Source organism: Apteryx rowi, unplaced genomic scaffold (assembly GCF_003343035.1).
Source record: "Apteryx rowi isolate R43461 unplaced genomic scaffold, aptRow1 scaffold_185, whole genome shotgun sequence".
Classification (NCBI taxonomy): domain Eukaryota; kingdom Metazoa; phylum Chordata; class Aves; order Apterygiformes; family Apterygidae; genus Apteryx; species Apteryx rowi.
The window spans coordinates 65,477-82,362 of NW_020448141.1; the positions used below are offsets into that span (position 1 = coordinate 65,477).

The 16,886-nt window shown below is 37.7% G+C and overlaps 1 protein-coding gene across 1 annotated transcript in view; it reads right to left on the reverse strand.

The window, feature by feature from the left end:
• Positions 1-16,886, reverse strand: part of TRHDE (thyrotropin releasing hormone degrading enzyme) — a 215,416-nt gene that overhangs the window by 27,487 nt on the left and 171,043 nt on the right. Inside the window, exons 11-12 of the mRNA XM_026061763.1 lie at positions 14,830-14,963; positions 14,676-14,731 (exon numbers count right to left, since the gene is read on the reverse strand). Coding sequence (XP_025917548.1) covers positions 14,676-14,731; positions 14,830-14,963 — 190 coding nt within the window. The remainder of the gene's footprint in view (positions 1-14,675; positions 14,732-14,829; positions 14,964-16,886) is intronic.

Consider the following 16,886-nt stretch of genomic DNA (forward strand, 5'->3'; position numbering starts at 1 on the left):
TTCTTTTTAAGCTTAACTTCTCTAGAAGAATCATAAGAAGTGAATTCAAAGAGATGTTACTTATTCATGAACTTTCTTTTTTCCTAATCTATTTCAAAATTGTGATCCTTTGCTGATGCTTCTCATCCTCTTCACAACGGAAACTGTTACTTGCATCACCTCACTGCTGGTAACTTACTTACAAATTTATCCCTCTAATTCCTCCTGCCTCTCCCCTCATCCCCCACTTTTCCTCATGTTTCCTCACAGGTATATTCCTTCTCACATAAAAATAATACAGCAAAGACTAAGTTCTTCCTGTTTCCTCCTGAACTTCTTCCCCTTTATGGGTCTTATCCTTGAAGACCTTAGGCACAGTACCATCAAAATCAGCTCTCCAGAGCCACAGAATCAATCTCCAGAGCAAAGTCTGGGTGAAGGCAAGGCCTTATGGATCACATTATTATGTAAAGCCCAACACATTCATCACCTCAGACCATGATTTTGAAGGAAAGTGGCTATTGCTGCTAAGATCAATGTCAGACTCTGTGTCAGCATATGCTGAGCAAATGTGCTTTCAGTACAGCTACTAGGCTTGATCTCTGAGGGAAAATGAGCAGACACATATCTCAGATCTGCTTACGATGGCACACAAGATAGGAGTATTTCCCTGGAGAAAACAGAAGTTCTTCCGGAGCTTTCAGTTGACAATGTTCTTTACGTTCAAAAAAATTTTATTGTATGGATGCCTACAGAAAGCTATTACAGTCCTATTCTTTCACCCTCAGTCACTAATCCGTGTTTATGGGCCTCTTTTTTCCAAAACCACTATCATGTCCCAAACTGTTTGCCATTAAATAGCCTCCATCAAGAGCAAGGGATAAATACATTCATTGTTTTACTTTTTTGTGTAAAATGCGGTATATAAGTATATATCATAAAATATTAAATGTATATGAAAGTTCAAAAAGTCTGAGGAAGATTTTCATTCACAACAGAAGGAAAGAGCTGTTAATGGTCAGGCCAAATACTAAGGCTACTAATTTCTGGCATTCATAGTTGAGAAGACAGGATTTAAGGAGAAGGTTTCACTCTACACCATAAAAACATAAACCATAAAACCCACATATGGATAAGAAGTTCTAAGGATAGGGCATATCTAAAACCTGGATCACAGGTGTAGGAGCTATGTGAGTTGTCCTGGGAGGTATCAGGACTACCACGGCAACCAGCTCAGCAGAACACAGAAACCAGCCAAATCAGAGTGGCTATGTGGTGCGTTATGTTCCAGTATTCTGTATCTTTACCAAACACAGTACCTGGTTTCTTAAGCTTTGTATTTTAGTATAATAGCATTTTTTCATTTTAGTGCTAAGAGTGATTTCAAAAATCCCCTTCCCCAGAAAATATTGAATCCAGCAAGATATACTGGCTTACTTGAACAGTGACAAACTCACCCACCAGCCAAGGGCTCCTGAAGAGTTCATAAGGTTGTCTTTCTCTGCCCTGCAAGAACTAGGATCTGGTCAACAAAAGCAAAATTTTTGCATGCTGCAAAGTAGGTCAAAGACTCAGGAGTTCCACTGGACCTGTGGCAAGCATACGCCACCAAGCTGCTTTAAAACTTCTAATCGAAACCACTCATTCCATTTATGAAGCAGGGAAATATCCAAGATGAGGAAGGAAGGCAGAACAAAGAATTCGGAATGGGTCTGTTCTTAATATCTCTGTAAATTCTGATGGAACAACATAGAGCAGCAGAAATGTTAAACAGAAATATTTAACAAATATCATTACAATAATAATAAATGTAGCAGTGGCAACTTTCCCATCAATGGAAAAAATGCAAAATTTCCCTGTCATATAATTTTCTGGTAATAGTATTCAAAGGTATTATAGGTACTACAGAATGTAACATAAGTTCTGTACATACTCTACATGTGCAGCTTGATTTATCACTGTCCTTTCCAACAACGTCACTGGAGGGTCAGTGACAGAAATCCTTATTTTTCTTGTGTCTTTTTAGCCATCAATCATATTGCTATCCTTAAAGTCCAGCAAAAGTACCATCAGATCATGCCTGCCAAAGTCCAAATGGACTTTTCCTGCTTAGTCATCTCAGAGGAAAATTGAAATAGTGTCTGTCACTCAGGGAACAACCGATTCTGGGCTATACTAAAACCAGCTAACAAACATAAACACAGCAGAAACACTGTGATGTCCACTCTGAGGACTGGTCCAAAATAGTCACACTATTTCTGCAGAAATGCCTCTAGCAGCCACTTGAGGATATCAGCAATTATGTATCTACAACCAAAAAAAATTCTGCAGAGGAATCTGGGATAGTTATGGCAAGTATGCAGCATACAAAACAGTCTAACTAACCACTGTTGATTCACAAATAGTGGCTGAATGCAAACTAATATTCAGGTTAAGCATTTCTCAAGTACAGGTTAAACAGTTCACAAAACTTCATGTATAGAATCCAAAACAAAAAGGCTGGAAGAGACCTCAAGAACTCATCTAGTCCCTATCCTAAACTATCCTATCCAAGATAGATTCATACCAATGTTATTCCTAGAGAAATTTGTTTAATTTGTTTTCATAGGCCTCCAGTGATGGAGATCCTAAAATTTCAGTGCTCCTCTTTTCAGAGGCATGATAATAAGAATATTCTAATTTTTGTCTTTCATCCAGTAAATATTTACAGAATATTGCTGGCAGATCCATGTGCATGTCCTAAAATGAAATATTATTTATATAACTTCAGTATAAATGAAAAAAAAAAGCAGGGCTCCCTCTTTATCGTATTCTGGATTAGAGGTTTTTGTTTGGCATCACTGATCACATAGAAAGGAGTCCAAACTTAGAAAAGAGCTTCTGTAAATCCCTTCTAAGTCAGCCATCCCCATACTTAGTCATTAGAAAAATATGACTATAAAAACAAAATTTAACCAACAGGATCACATTTGAGTCTCTTGGTTGTTTTATCAGTTTTATATAATTCTCCTTATCCATCAGTTTATCAGCATGCCAACCATTCTGTAGCCACTGCTTTGTGCAAGGAGAACTTCAGTATGCGCTGGAAACACAGCACAAAATGAAGTTCTTATCATCTATGTTGCTGAGCTTCACAATTGCCTGCAGAACTGAAGTGGAGAACAGGAATACAGATTAGCAGAGAGATTTGATGTAGTTATTAGACAAATTATTTATAAGCAAACATCCTGGACCAGCAGGTTTTTCATGCCTAAAGACCCTGCTGTTAACTGTGGTGAAAAGGTGATACCCCATTTTTACAAGAGCAGAGGTAGATAAAGACCTTTCAGAAGTAATAATCTAAAGTGGCTTATGATATTGTGTAATATCACGAGCACCAACTCCTTAACAAGCCACAACCCTGCTTACACTGAAGAAATTACTAGGGTGGCCATTGCTCATTGCTTGAAAGAGGCAATGAATAGGAAGAGAAAGAACTGAACACCGTAATAAAATATCCTTCACAAAGAATTCCCACTAAAAACCTCATACTGGTCAAAATTAATCTTTAAATTATATGAGCTTTTATGAGTCATATAAAAGCAAGAGATCTAGATTCTACTATGAAACATCAGTGTGTATTCAGCTGCATTCTGACCTTGATTTGTTCTTTACACTGAGCCACTGAACTTATGGACAGATCCCAGCACATTCATTTTCCCCTTAGGGACAAAGTACCAAATGGTAGTGTAATTGCCAAAGGAAAATTATTACTCTGTTCTGAATTATTTCTATCATAAATCCAGAACCAGTCAAACAGACTCTGTCACAGAAACGACAGGGTTGCCGTACAGTGATGAGAGTCCCACATACAAGTGCACCATAAATCCCTTAGACCCACCACCCAACAAAGTCATTTTAAGTCATGTGTTTAAATCAAAATTAGAAAACCCAAGCTGGCACTAAACTGGTTGACATTGTTGAAACGATGGAAATGAGGTGATTTACTTGCCACTAGTTTAAAACTCAGCCTCCGTCATCTGTTTCAGATGAGATGTGTAAAGCGTGACTAGCTTTTTGTTTGGATAATTTTGAAGAGAAAAATACCATCTCTTTAAAACATAGATGTGCAACCCAGATTAATTTCAGCTCCATTTCTGTGCATGCGCAATATATGAAACATTAGACTATACCCATTAATCCCTAACAGGATGGTTTAAAATAAATTAGGATTCTTATTCTTTGACTCACTTTTTTACCTTTAAAGTCAACAGTGTGGATTAGAATAAATTACAGAGAAACTTGGTGTCAGTGTACACGTATGTTTAATTGCATTTGTCTTTTTCTAACACTATATATTTCTTCTGAACACCAAAGACTGGTGCCCCTACTGATGTATTCAGGGAATGTTTTCCCACAGTGCTCCAACAGCAGTTCTGTGGCAGCTGGGTAGAAACAGGTATTTTGAACCCTGACAAGGAAAAACACTTTCAGCAAGGCGACCCATGCAATAGGAATATAAACTCCTGTAGTCACAGCCATCACATTCAACTCCTGCAAGCCTGTGTAGCCAAAGATTAAAAACTTAAGATGCCTAGCATCCATATTCAGGAAGGGAAGCTGGAAAGGGAATGTTTTCTCACAGAACGCTAATGGGCAACCTGTAAAAAAAGTCCTGTGATCTTGAGTACCAAAGAACGATCTACCTCATCTTCCACTCCCAGTGCTGGGTTGACTTAAGTATAAATAAAGACCATGATTTTCTAAGATAACAAAAGTGACTTAATATAAGTATTATCATTTATACCAGCTGCAGACTTCCATGTGATCTGAGTACAGGTATGCACATCTGCTCTTTGATAAACATAACAGTACCATTTGGCTTGTAAGCCAACTGCAAAAATTTAATCTATATTCAATCTCTCCAAAATCAAAGCATTCTGAAAGTATGACAGTTATAAGTGAGGCGTGCTTATTATTATGTTTTCTTACATGCACAATATTTGAGGACTCTTTAAGTGATGTTCAGCTCCACACAAGAGCATTTGAGGCATCCTACATGGAACAGTTCAAATTCAATGCAATTATCAGAGTATCATGTGGCTTAAATTATCTTGCACAGATTTAGAGTTGCCACATAAGCAAAGGCTAATGCTAGTTTAAATTAATCACCTTTGTTGAAATTCATAAAAAAAACTTTTAAAAAAGCATATTTGTAAAAAATACAACAAAAAATCCCCTTGAACTGGAGTTCAGTATCTCTCCTTTCTTCTTCTTCCCCACATGAAAAAAGGAATTGAAAAAGAGGAGTGCAAGATGAAAAGGAATCATCTTGCTGCTGAAAATTAAGACTATGCAGTAAGCTAGGTAATGTCATGTTTTTCATTACCACGAAAGTCTTTTTTTTTAGAAGTATGTTACTCATAAATTTAAATTAACTGAAGAAATTTGAGGGTATTTCAGGGGCTAATAGAGGTCAGTTTCAGATGACTCAATTATTAAAAGTGTTATTTATTTTCTTTCTTGGTGATATTTTGGGAGAGGTAGAATGGAACAGCCCTCGTATCCCTTAAATTGTCAATGGGCAATGATATCTGTGAGAACATGTTCAAGCAAATTCAAAATTAAGAATTAGTTTGTTATTATGCACAACACTTTCATCTCTCCCTCTTCTTTTCTATTCTAATGTTCATAATTTGCATATCTACCAGCCAGAGTGAAATATGTGTTTAAAAACTAGAATCTTTCATACAGAAAGTACAGAAGCTTGATCTTGAATATACACACTTTCATTTAATTTTTACATGCCAAAATATCTACAGAATTGGATATTATTTCTGTAAAGGCAACTCACTATAAACATATTTATAGTAGCAGACTCTCTGAAACTCTCATAACCCCCCACCATTTCTCTTATCTCCCTTTTACACACAGAAAACTGAGACACAAACAGGTTAAGTGACTTGACCAAGATCCTATAGGATCTGCTATAGACCTATGAAGTCTACAGCAGAAACAGCATTTAAAGTCTTTCTAGTCCCTGCCCAGTGCTTTATGCATAATACAGTCCTTCCTATTTATTGTTTAATCTCTGGGTAGAGGAAAATGCACTTCTAGAATACTAAAAGCCAAGTAGGAAGAAGCCAAACTGACACAGCGTTGACTCAAAAGTCTAATCTTAAATTTAATCAAGCCAAGGGACTTTCCTATTCTATTCCCAGTAAGTCACAGAGATACCTGACATACATTTTCAAAAAACTGCATTATAAAGTCACCAAATGAAGACCAAAGAACTTGAAAGTAAAATCTGCACCTGCAGTTCAGAAGATCATCCTGGCAGCTCAGCAGAGTATCCTCTGCCAAATGAGCAGAGCCCACACCGACAAAGATCAGACCTCTTCTAGACACCGATCCTGGCACGCAGCAATTGGAAGAGCCCAGAACGCAGGATCATTTCTGAGAAGCTTCGGGTACAGCCAGCTCAAAACAGCAGGCAAAGCAATCAGCAGCCTAAGGTGGCAGACTAGTTTGTTTATGCCGATGAGGCATCAGCTGTTACGGGGTGTTTAGAGTGGCATCTCCAGCCTCACAGGGAGGCTCATTCCCACAGCAGCTGTTGCTGTCCTACCTCACCTCTGGGAGCAGCAGGGTCTTGCGCTCTCTGCTCTGGCCCTGCTCAGACAGAAAAGCAGTGGGGTTCTGGGAGAAGGAAAGGGAGAAATTAAGCTGCTTCTTATGAGAGGAGAGGTGAGGGAGGTGAGGAAAAGGGCTGAACAGGCAGCTGCAGGGAAGCAGAAGGGGTTTGCAGATCACAGGAAGGCACAGACAACAGGTATACCCTACGGATATGGCCTCTGCAGAAAGCTGCATGTTGCGATGATGGACAAAGACTCTGTGCTGGTTCTAGCACCCACAGATTCCCAAAGTCATATTTGCACCTCTCAACCCCCTTCCATCACCCAAAATTGCTAAGAAGCCTTCAGCAAGCTCCACTTATGCTGTCTTTCCTTCTCTCGTTTAACTTCAAACACCAAGTAAAGCGTTCTCTTGATGGGTAATTCAGATCTGTTTCGATTAATGTTCCTGAGGCAAATTCCACAGACTGTTCCCCTGTCCTGTCACTACACAGCACTTCATGGCAGCTGCACTGCAACATGGATACGTTCAACCCAAGTCAACTTCAAAGACCAGCTTGGACTATAAAAGGTCACGACTGTAGCTAACAACAATTAGCTAACAAAAATGCTTTTGCTCCCTTGAAACCACAGTCATGTTTTCCTGACAGAATTCATACTGGCCTTTTGCTAAGAATAGAATTGATGTGGTTTATAGGATAAAACAATCGCAGCTGTAATAACTCAGAAGTCCCAGAATATATTTTGTGGGGGGTGTGGATTAACAATATTACCCATTTCCAGAGGATGTATGTACCCTATGTCAAGATCTATCCACTGCACTAAACGCTCTGCAGAGAACTCAGATCTACAGTCTCTCCTTCGTACATGCTGAAAAGTCTTATCTAAATTCTTCCCCCACTCTTAGTAGCTTTTTCTATTGACCGGGATGCTCTCCTGGTACAGTGCTGCCCTGAAATGTGTTGTACAATGTGCTTCACTGCCCTTAGTCATGTAATAGGATCAGATACACAAATGATATGTAACTACAATAGTAGAATTGACTTTTAGGGTGCTTATTGTCAAGCAGCTTTGATTCTTCTTGTATGAACATATGCAAATGAAATGCATAACTCCAAGCAAAGCAGGTATCAAGGTTGGATGTGTCATAGAACATAGGGACTAATATGCAACATATGGAATGAATGATGGCTACCTTAAAATATTTCTGGCTTCTTATTTTCTCTAAAAAAATGTAGCTGCTATGGCCCATTGAGAGAATATTTATGTCAAAGAGAATCAAACAACAGCTCTTGTAGAAAGCCATATCTGAATCAATTGGCTGATGTGTTGAACAGTCCCCAAAATCTGCATGACAGTGAAAGAGAGCTGCTATGGCATCTGCTGCAATAATTTAGATGAGGTCTCATTTATTAAAATAGTAAATCTATATGACTATCAACCAAGTGTGATATAAATTATTGATCTAATACTCACTCCCTTAGCTGGTACTCAGAGGCACTAATTAAGGAACCTACTTAACATATCTGTTGTTTGCCTTTGTGTTGAACTATTGGCAAATGCTATCAGGAGTAATAATGAAGGCTGGGGTTAAACTGCACAGTTAAATGGATTTTATGTGACTGTTCATGAACAACCCAAGCAAAACTAGGCCAACAACCCTGGATGTGGCTGTTGAAATTTGGAAAGATTTTGAAGTTCATTAATTGGGCTGGATGAGAACTTCTACCTTTGTCAAACACTTTATTATCCTCTTAATTCCCAGCCCTAGAATTTTAAATGGGCCCTCAAATGCCTTGGCGTTTCATGACATTATGCTGAACAGAACTTTAAGTAACAGCCAAGAATAATGTGAAACCAATTACATTAAATATGTTGGAAGACTTCAAATGCTGGAATAAATGAAGTCTTGATCTCTGGAGCAGAAGTACAATGAAGACAACTTCAGCTCCATAGTTTAATTTTGTTATGCACATATTTCCACCAGATATTTTAAGAAAATATACTTCCAACTTATCAGTAACAATTTTGGATTTTACATAGAAGAGTAAAAACCAGAAGCTTAGTTGCAGATTACTACAGTCAGGAGTTCCGTTGCCCAGCAGCTACTTCAGCGTTAGTGTTGGTGATACCGTGCTACATTTTTGGCACCAGTTTGGTGAAAGGTTCAAATGGGGTTATGATCACCACTACAATCATTTTGCTTCTCAGTATCCAGAAGTCAGATCAATAAAAAATGAGGAGAAAGGTGCTTCTTCAGGTAACTGAGTGGCCAGATGTTTTTGTCTGAGTAGCAATATTCCACAACTGGGAAATTACTTAAGGAATAAAGGAAGGGTTGCTTTTGGTTTGTTGGCTTTTTTTCCCCTAAAGTTATGGTTTTCCAGATACCAAAGGCCAGGCGAATGAAGTTCTGTGAGAGAAGAACATTCAAAAAGGCCATATGAAGAAGGAAAGTTCGTTAGTTCACACACAATTCTGGAGATATGGCTTTTTGTGATTGCTCATTTCTAACACAGTTCCCTATATTTGTTGAAGTCTACAAAGGCAGGCTCTGCCGGCCTAAAAAAGTTAATCCGGAGAGATTATAGCTCCCTCTCCCCCTAATCTGTGAAAGGAAATGGACAGTGCTCCAATATGGCCAGACTGTTACCTATGGTATTAGTAAGAACAGTCTTCCCTCAGGTCTGCTAATTCTACCATCCACTTCCTCTAACACTGAGCCACAGTCAGTCACCCTTTGTATTATCCCACATTCATACACACACTGGAGTATTTTTTCCGCTGCTCTAGGTTGATTAAGGAGATGACAGAGATGCAGACTTTCTCTCCTACTCTCTGACGTCCCAAGGAGGCTCACAGAATTGAATGCCAGGGAGAAGCAAAAGACACTTCTGTGGAACACAGAAGCAAGCCTGGAGCAGAATAATTATCTAACAAAACCCCTCCATCCTTTATCATGATTAAAAAGGAACAATTCCACACATCAGTACTAAGGCCCAGAATCAAGTTAAGAAAAAAAATCCCGATAAACATTGAAGAAATGCTGCTGAGAAATATGCAAAAGCTACTGTTAAATTTTATCTTTGGCCGTGTTAGTAGGTAACCAATGACTGCAGTCTCAACATATTCCGACCTGTCAATAGGCTTATGATCCAAAACGGAACTGTCAAGAAAACCTGAGTATTCAAGGAACTCCACCACAACCTTTTCAAAGACAGAATAGAAGACAGGATAGTGGTCAATAGTGAAGCAATCTGTCAGCATCAAAAACTGATTTCCTAAGCAATTGGCATGCAAACTAAGTACCTATCACCTTAACACGGTAGGCTGACTATGGAGCAGGCAAGATCAAAGGGACATTAGACACATACTAGGTCTCAGGAGACAAAACAGATGAATTCTTCCAGAACAGGAAGGAATAATCACTATTTTAGAGGAGCGTAAAATAGGTATCCACAGCCACATCTGATCGAAAATTATACTATTAACACTGAATATGAACTAGACATATTTCTTTGATTTAATATTGGATTAAATCAACCAGTTTAATGAGGGGAAGTTTCTATGAAGATTAGAGACTGGCAAGAAGAACTAGGGGTGACACAAGGCTCCTGACATCAGGAGGGTAATTTATTCTATGTTAGGCGGCTTTAAGGGATCAGGTGCACATTTTTCTCCGTTAACTGCGAATGGACCACAGGGTAACCAGCTCAGATATACGGGTCAACCTTTGGCATGTTTAAAATAAGGTGAGGGGCATCCCACCTCACATATTACCTATCTAATCCTCAATCCTGAGGAAAGAGTTAGAAAGACAGGGGGAGCTGACAACTTTATTCACACTCTCAAGAAAGAGTAAGATGCTTCTTATTTCCTGTAACAGTACTTATTAGAGCTATCTGAATTACCTTCTGCTCAATTTAAGCTTACAGACGGTATACAATTCATTCTGTCTTTTCTCATTTTTCTCAGTCTACCTTCAATACATCAATTTTACTACAATCCACATGGTTTCAATTTGTTTTGGAACTTCATAGTGAACATTCCCCCAAAATAAAGCACCTTCAAGAAGAAGGAAAGAAAGAGTGTCTAGGTTCTATTCTTGCTCAAGATTTTGGGCATGTTTTTCAATAAGCTATGTTACTGTCAAGGCCACAGTTCTCTGCAATCTCAGGACACACGCAGGTATTACAGCTGAGAACAGAATTATGCTTAAAAATCTGAAAAACAAACAAGCTTGTGAGAAGTCAGACTCAAAGTGTGCGAGCTGTAGGTCTCTTTTACTGTTATTAGTCAATTCAGCTCTGCTTGATTAATTTTATGGGACCAAAATACACCAAGAAGAAAGAAGGAATATATCTATATATAAAATGGACAAAATATTAGGAAATTAAAGAGATTAAAATATTCCTTGGAGTTATCAATTCCTTTATGTTGTTTATTTTTGAGAAATCATTATGCTGGACAGTAAAAGGATAATGAACATTTTGGAGGAAAGAAATACATACATGCCCCTTGTGCCATTTTGGAGTGCCCCTTGCCAGCACTCCAAAATAAATTAGAGGAGCAATTTTTTTCAGCTTTCTCCAGACCTAAATGTTATTGAATTATACTAACAATAAGACCTATACTTATTCTGCAAATAAAAGTGATTAGTATTAATAACATAAAGAAATTTCATATTAGGACACTGGAAAAAATGAGTCAAATCTCTCTGCTGGAAAACAGACATCATCTGTATCAAGTTCAACACCACACTAGAGAGTACTTCAGAAGTTCCTAAGAGTGATGGAATATTTTGAAGAAACACAGTCTCTTTAGTACAGTAAAAAGAACTGTTTATATTGGAAATTCTTTTAGAAAGGACAACCATGAATTTAAGAAGTTATGTTTGCTTTTACGTGCTATTTTATCACTAAAATAATAGATAGGAATTAAAAATAAAAGTATTTATTCCAGTTTTCTGCTATCTTTCAAAGTGCGTATGTGTATAGTTGCAGATGACAAGAAAATGTGGCATCAGTGCACCTAGGGACCACAACTGAGGACGGAATCACCCTTAAAAATAACCAGTCTTCTAAGAAGTCAGGTCTAAACTACTGCTATGCCTGGTCAATAAGGTTATTCATCTTTTCTCACTTCACAGTCAGAGACAACTGTGTACGTTTAATCTCCACATCACATAACATTATATGGGCAAGGAGAAACACACACTCTGCATTGGGCATAAGATTAAATCAGTACAGCATCCACAGAGCAGGTAACATCCAAACTATGGTACTGCTCAAACAGAAAGTGAAGCAGCATGCTGCACTACGGCTCACAGTCAAGAGAGGAAAGCTAAGTTGTTTTTAGGATGATGGTGGCTTTCTGAACATGGACTTTTTGAGGAAATTGAAAGGGTCTGTGTAATTTTGATAGCTGTCAGAGCTTGTTTTAGGAACACTGCTGTGTCACATAGGAGCACTCAACATAGCAGGTACAGCTGCACTCTACAGCTGCACTACTGTACATGTGCCACATGTGCCAGCTAATCACTGTTCAGTTTTCCAATAAAGCCTTTTACATGTGCTTTAATGCTCCCAGAATTTCAGGTGCTCTGCCATCAAGGCCTGTCCCCAACATACTCCTCTTTTAACAGTCTCTCAGTGCCTCTCTAGTCCTACTCAGCATAAAGGGAATAGACCAAGGATTAGGTCTATTCCTCGTCCTTCTTTGTCTGAGGGAGATGAAATAAAAACAAATAATACCAAAGAACCACAGTCCTCTTACTAAGGAGCCATATAGTTAGCTGGCCAATTAGAATATTAAAAAAAATCAGTATAATGATATTTTTTAAGGAAGGATGACAGATAAATGAAGTAAAAAAAGATCAAGAAACTGTATAGACTGCTGAAGAAACATGCCAAGTTTAGTCAGGTCCACCTATCTTATTATTACTCTTTGAATACAGAGTATAAATCTATTGTTTCCAAATACGCAGACCTCTCCTCCAATCCATTTAGTCACACCCATGTTGGCTTGTAAGGCACATATTAAAGCTAATACTGCTGACAGGAATCTGTTCAGAGATTTAAAAGAAAGAGGATTCTATCTATTGATCTTTGTTAGAAGAGGATTTCTGAATAAGCAATGTCTACGCATCCACATGTGTATACACTGCAAATATTTAGCTCAACTACTTTTATCCATGGCACACAAATATTAAATGCAGCAGCAGTTCACTGCAGCTTATCATTAACAAAAGGAACTCATGTTTTTACAACATGAAATCTTGTGAAAGAATTCATAGCACTCTGGTATAGTTACCTCAGAAAAAGCAGCAGGACCCAGTATCACCATAAAACAGCTTTGGAAAGCAAGTGGGGAATGCATTACTCATCTAATGTCTGGGCAGTGTTTAGGCAGACAAAATGCAATAATGAAAACTCAGCCATACTATGCAGGTTGGGCCTCTAACTATGAGCAGTCGGGTCCTTGTCTTTATATCTCATGAACAAGACATCTTAGAGCACTGTCTCAGTATTGACTCAGAAGAAAAACACCCACCTATAAAAATCAACTTAAGAAATAACATTTTTCAGTGCCTAGATTTTCAGTGAAGTCTAGGCTCATCCGATCGTGTTCAACTCATGGAAAAAGAAGAAAGCCACAGACTGATTCTGCATAACTGCAAACTACTTCAGTTTTATTTGATTTATTTAATAAAGAAGCTTTGAGGTACCACAGACAACAAATAAAATGGAACAAGCTGTTATGCTACTGAATATTTAGTAGTTCATCTACTAGTCTAGATATTTCAGAATATTATGCAATGTTCTGCGGGCCAGGGAGCACACAGCTCATGGTCCACTGAAGTCTGAAGCAATGACCTACATTCAATTCTGTACTGCTTTCAATGGGAAGAGGCCACAAGGCAAGAATGAAGGGCAGCGCAAAAAGCATAAGCAGACTCCTCCTCCTCCTCTCCATATCATGCCTTCTTCCCCACTATCCTTCTCGACTGTTAAGTAAGGGCTAATCACTAGTTCATGTCATATATTCAGTCTAGTACTGGCAGCAGGAACAGAGTTGTAGGGCACACAACTGTGTTTTACTGCAGTGATGCTGGAACATCACTGAGCCGTGATTTCTGTGTGACATTGTGCCTGAATCTCAAACATCTCTGGTGATCGTTTCTAGTGAAATGTACCTCTGTACTGCCAATTCTTACAAGCCACTGCTCAAATATGGCTATAAATATGCTAGCAAACAGAACAGCTAGTAATATCAGGAATTCTTTTCACACAGCCTTTGACATCACAGTGTTTTACTGACAAAATGTTCGTGAGGACCTGAAGAATCTCAAAGTTTGAAAAGTTCCACTACTTTCTTCTCATTTTACACTTTGACTACCAAAGCATTAGATGTCCTGATTTCAAATTAGGAAAAATTCCATTGCCTCAATTAGTAAAGAAGACATTACCTAAGCAGCATTATATATATATATTAATTATATAACTATGATCATAATAAAACACAAAATGCTGTATAAATTCCAGAACTGCTGAACAGAACTCTGATTTTCCATTCTACATAAAAAGCATCTCACAGAAAAAGAGTCTGTCTTAGCAGATTACAAGAAAAGGAAGATACTGGAAAAATGATATGACAGTACAAGTTAGGGCAAAAAAAAATTCCTGAAGCTTGAAGGTGCCTTCCAAATACTACACAAGGGTCATTTAGGAAAAAAAAGAGGGGGGAAGGGGGGTGTTAGGGAGAGAGAGAAGAAAAAAAAAAAACTTCTTCATTAAAGAAGGAAAGAGATTATTTATCTCCGAAGTGTTAAATTGAACTTGCCGCAAAATTGATCAGACCTCTCCAGACTCGGAAATACCCTAAAGCAATTATTGATCAAAAGCAGTGAATGTGCTACAGACCATTTTTATGCACCCTATCAAAAAGGAAAAAGAAAAGGAAAAGAACTAAACTGTGTTTAAAACATATTTAACTTCAAAACACACTCAACCACTGAGTTAATGACTGCACAAACTGTTGGAGGAAAGTATATGAGGATAGATTATCTTCAGGAAAACATACCTGGCTAGATTGAATGCATCATCGATCAAGCCTGCTCGATTACTGACAGAGATAACCTGTGAGGGGCAACCGGAAAAATGGAACCATTTAGGATGATAAAACAGTAAAGGTTCACTTATCAAAGCAGATTTTAGGGATGAGAAGAGGAGCTTACCTCATGGTTCCTTGTTAGCTGATTAATCAACAGCCTCCAATTCCTAATATCATAATTAACTCTAAAGTAGCCAGTCTGGTTGATGTTTCCCAGCAACCAACTTGCTTCTTCTAAAGCAGGAATTCTGTGGTGTTCTGGAAACAAAGAAGAATATGGGAAGGGGACTTGGTTTTAAATTTAAAAATTTTAAAAAAAAATTGTTACTTCTTTCCTTCTTTAACATACCCAGGAAGATCGTAAAATTAATTCAAAGACTAACAAAAATATCATTAATAATGTGGTTGCTTAATAATTTTCTTAATCTGCTCTAATATAAAGAGACACTAGCTGACATTCCTATGGAGACCTTCTACCCACATGGAACTCCAAGGGTGTCTTTTTTCTAGCTAATAGTAATTATAACAGAGGTACCCATTCAAAATCTGGTACTCTGATTCTGGTCATGTGAAAACAGCTTTATACAACTATAATTCCAATAACTTCAATGAATCCATTATAGAGAGAAGACTTAAACCTTGATTCAAAAAAAAAAAGCTTCTTAAGTGTTTTTGCATGTGGCTGATGAAGCTTTTGTTACTGGATTTAAGTTAAAGTATTTCTAGTTATAGACCTTCTAGCTACTAACCGCTGAGAGGCTGTCCTTCAGAGCTAGGCCAATTAACCTTACAGCAGCTGACATGTTCTTCCTCTTTCCCCTCTTTTTAAGTAATCACTTAGAGGCTGAAATTATAAACTTATTCTGATATTTGTACAAGCTAGAAGTCAGTCAGTGCATAACCATATGCAGGACTTGGGATTCCAACAATGAAATACCTTGAACTCACATCACATGCTTCTTTTGCTACAGCAAAAATCATCATGGAGTGAAGTATCAGGCTTCAATGTCTCTTGAAGAATCCTCAACTTAGTAAATTATTCTGACATAACCAATTGCAAACCAGAATTCACTAAAAAATCAGCAACACTTTTTTCTACTATAATAGAATTAATTTGTATACTCTTGAAAAAAGGAACAGCCTTCTCTTATATTTTAAGAATAAAAAGCAATATGCAAAATTTGTTTTAAACATAATTCCAACAGGAAATTGATCAGTGTGCTTGAGTTGTCTGAAAGTAATAATGAAAAAAAAGTTAACAATATGGTCTTCACAATTCATATATACCATCTAGTACCTAAACACACTAGAGAAATTGATTTGTTTACAGCCTTTCTTGTAAAAAAGTAATTTCTGAGGAAATAATAGATGACTAGATCTACAGATAAAAGTTATGCTATTCCCTTGACTAAATATCTCTAGCAAACACACTAGTAAGCATGATTTTGAGGTGCAAAAATAAAAAGAGCCCAATCCTAAAAACACATAATTATGTGTTTAAATTCATGGAGTTCTGTTATGCACATGAATTCAGATAAAGCTGCAGGATAAAAAAAAAAAAGTCCTCTTTTCAGCTAGGTAGTTCAGACATCATTAAAATCTCTAAAAAATACAATTCTTAGAAATATTAAGTCTAGAAAAATTCAGTTGTTGCATATTCAATTAAATTCTGTTATTGTTCTTTGAGGGTTTGTCTAACTGACTTGCACCAGCTCAGTTTAATTATTTTATATAAACTGTTGAGAAAAAACAGATTGACCTCTGTATTTAGTTAAATATTAGTTTGCTTTGATAAAGTGCCAAGTAGAAACATCCTTTGTGCGCAAACATTTCCTGCAGAAATAGTACTAGAGTGAAAAGAGAGAATTAAGTCCTACAACTCTGTGGGATTCCTGGCCTTGAGAACGGCATGCAAACTATTAGGTGGAGAGAAATAGGTAATTAAGACTGGAACGTACAGGGCTAACAAACTGCGTGAAGACCTGCGTCAGCTCATTAATAGGAAACGCCAGGCTACGGGGTATGGCTAACCCAGTCTTTCAAAAGCAACAAGGTAGCTAAATCCAATCTGGACAAAGATGGCTCTCCAACTCAATATCTATGACCTGTGAACCACCTTGGTGGCCTTTCCCACAGACTCCTATTATCCAGTGCTCGTACTGTCCAAGCACCTGAGCTGCT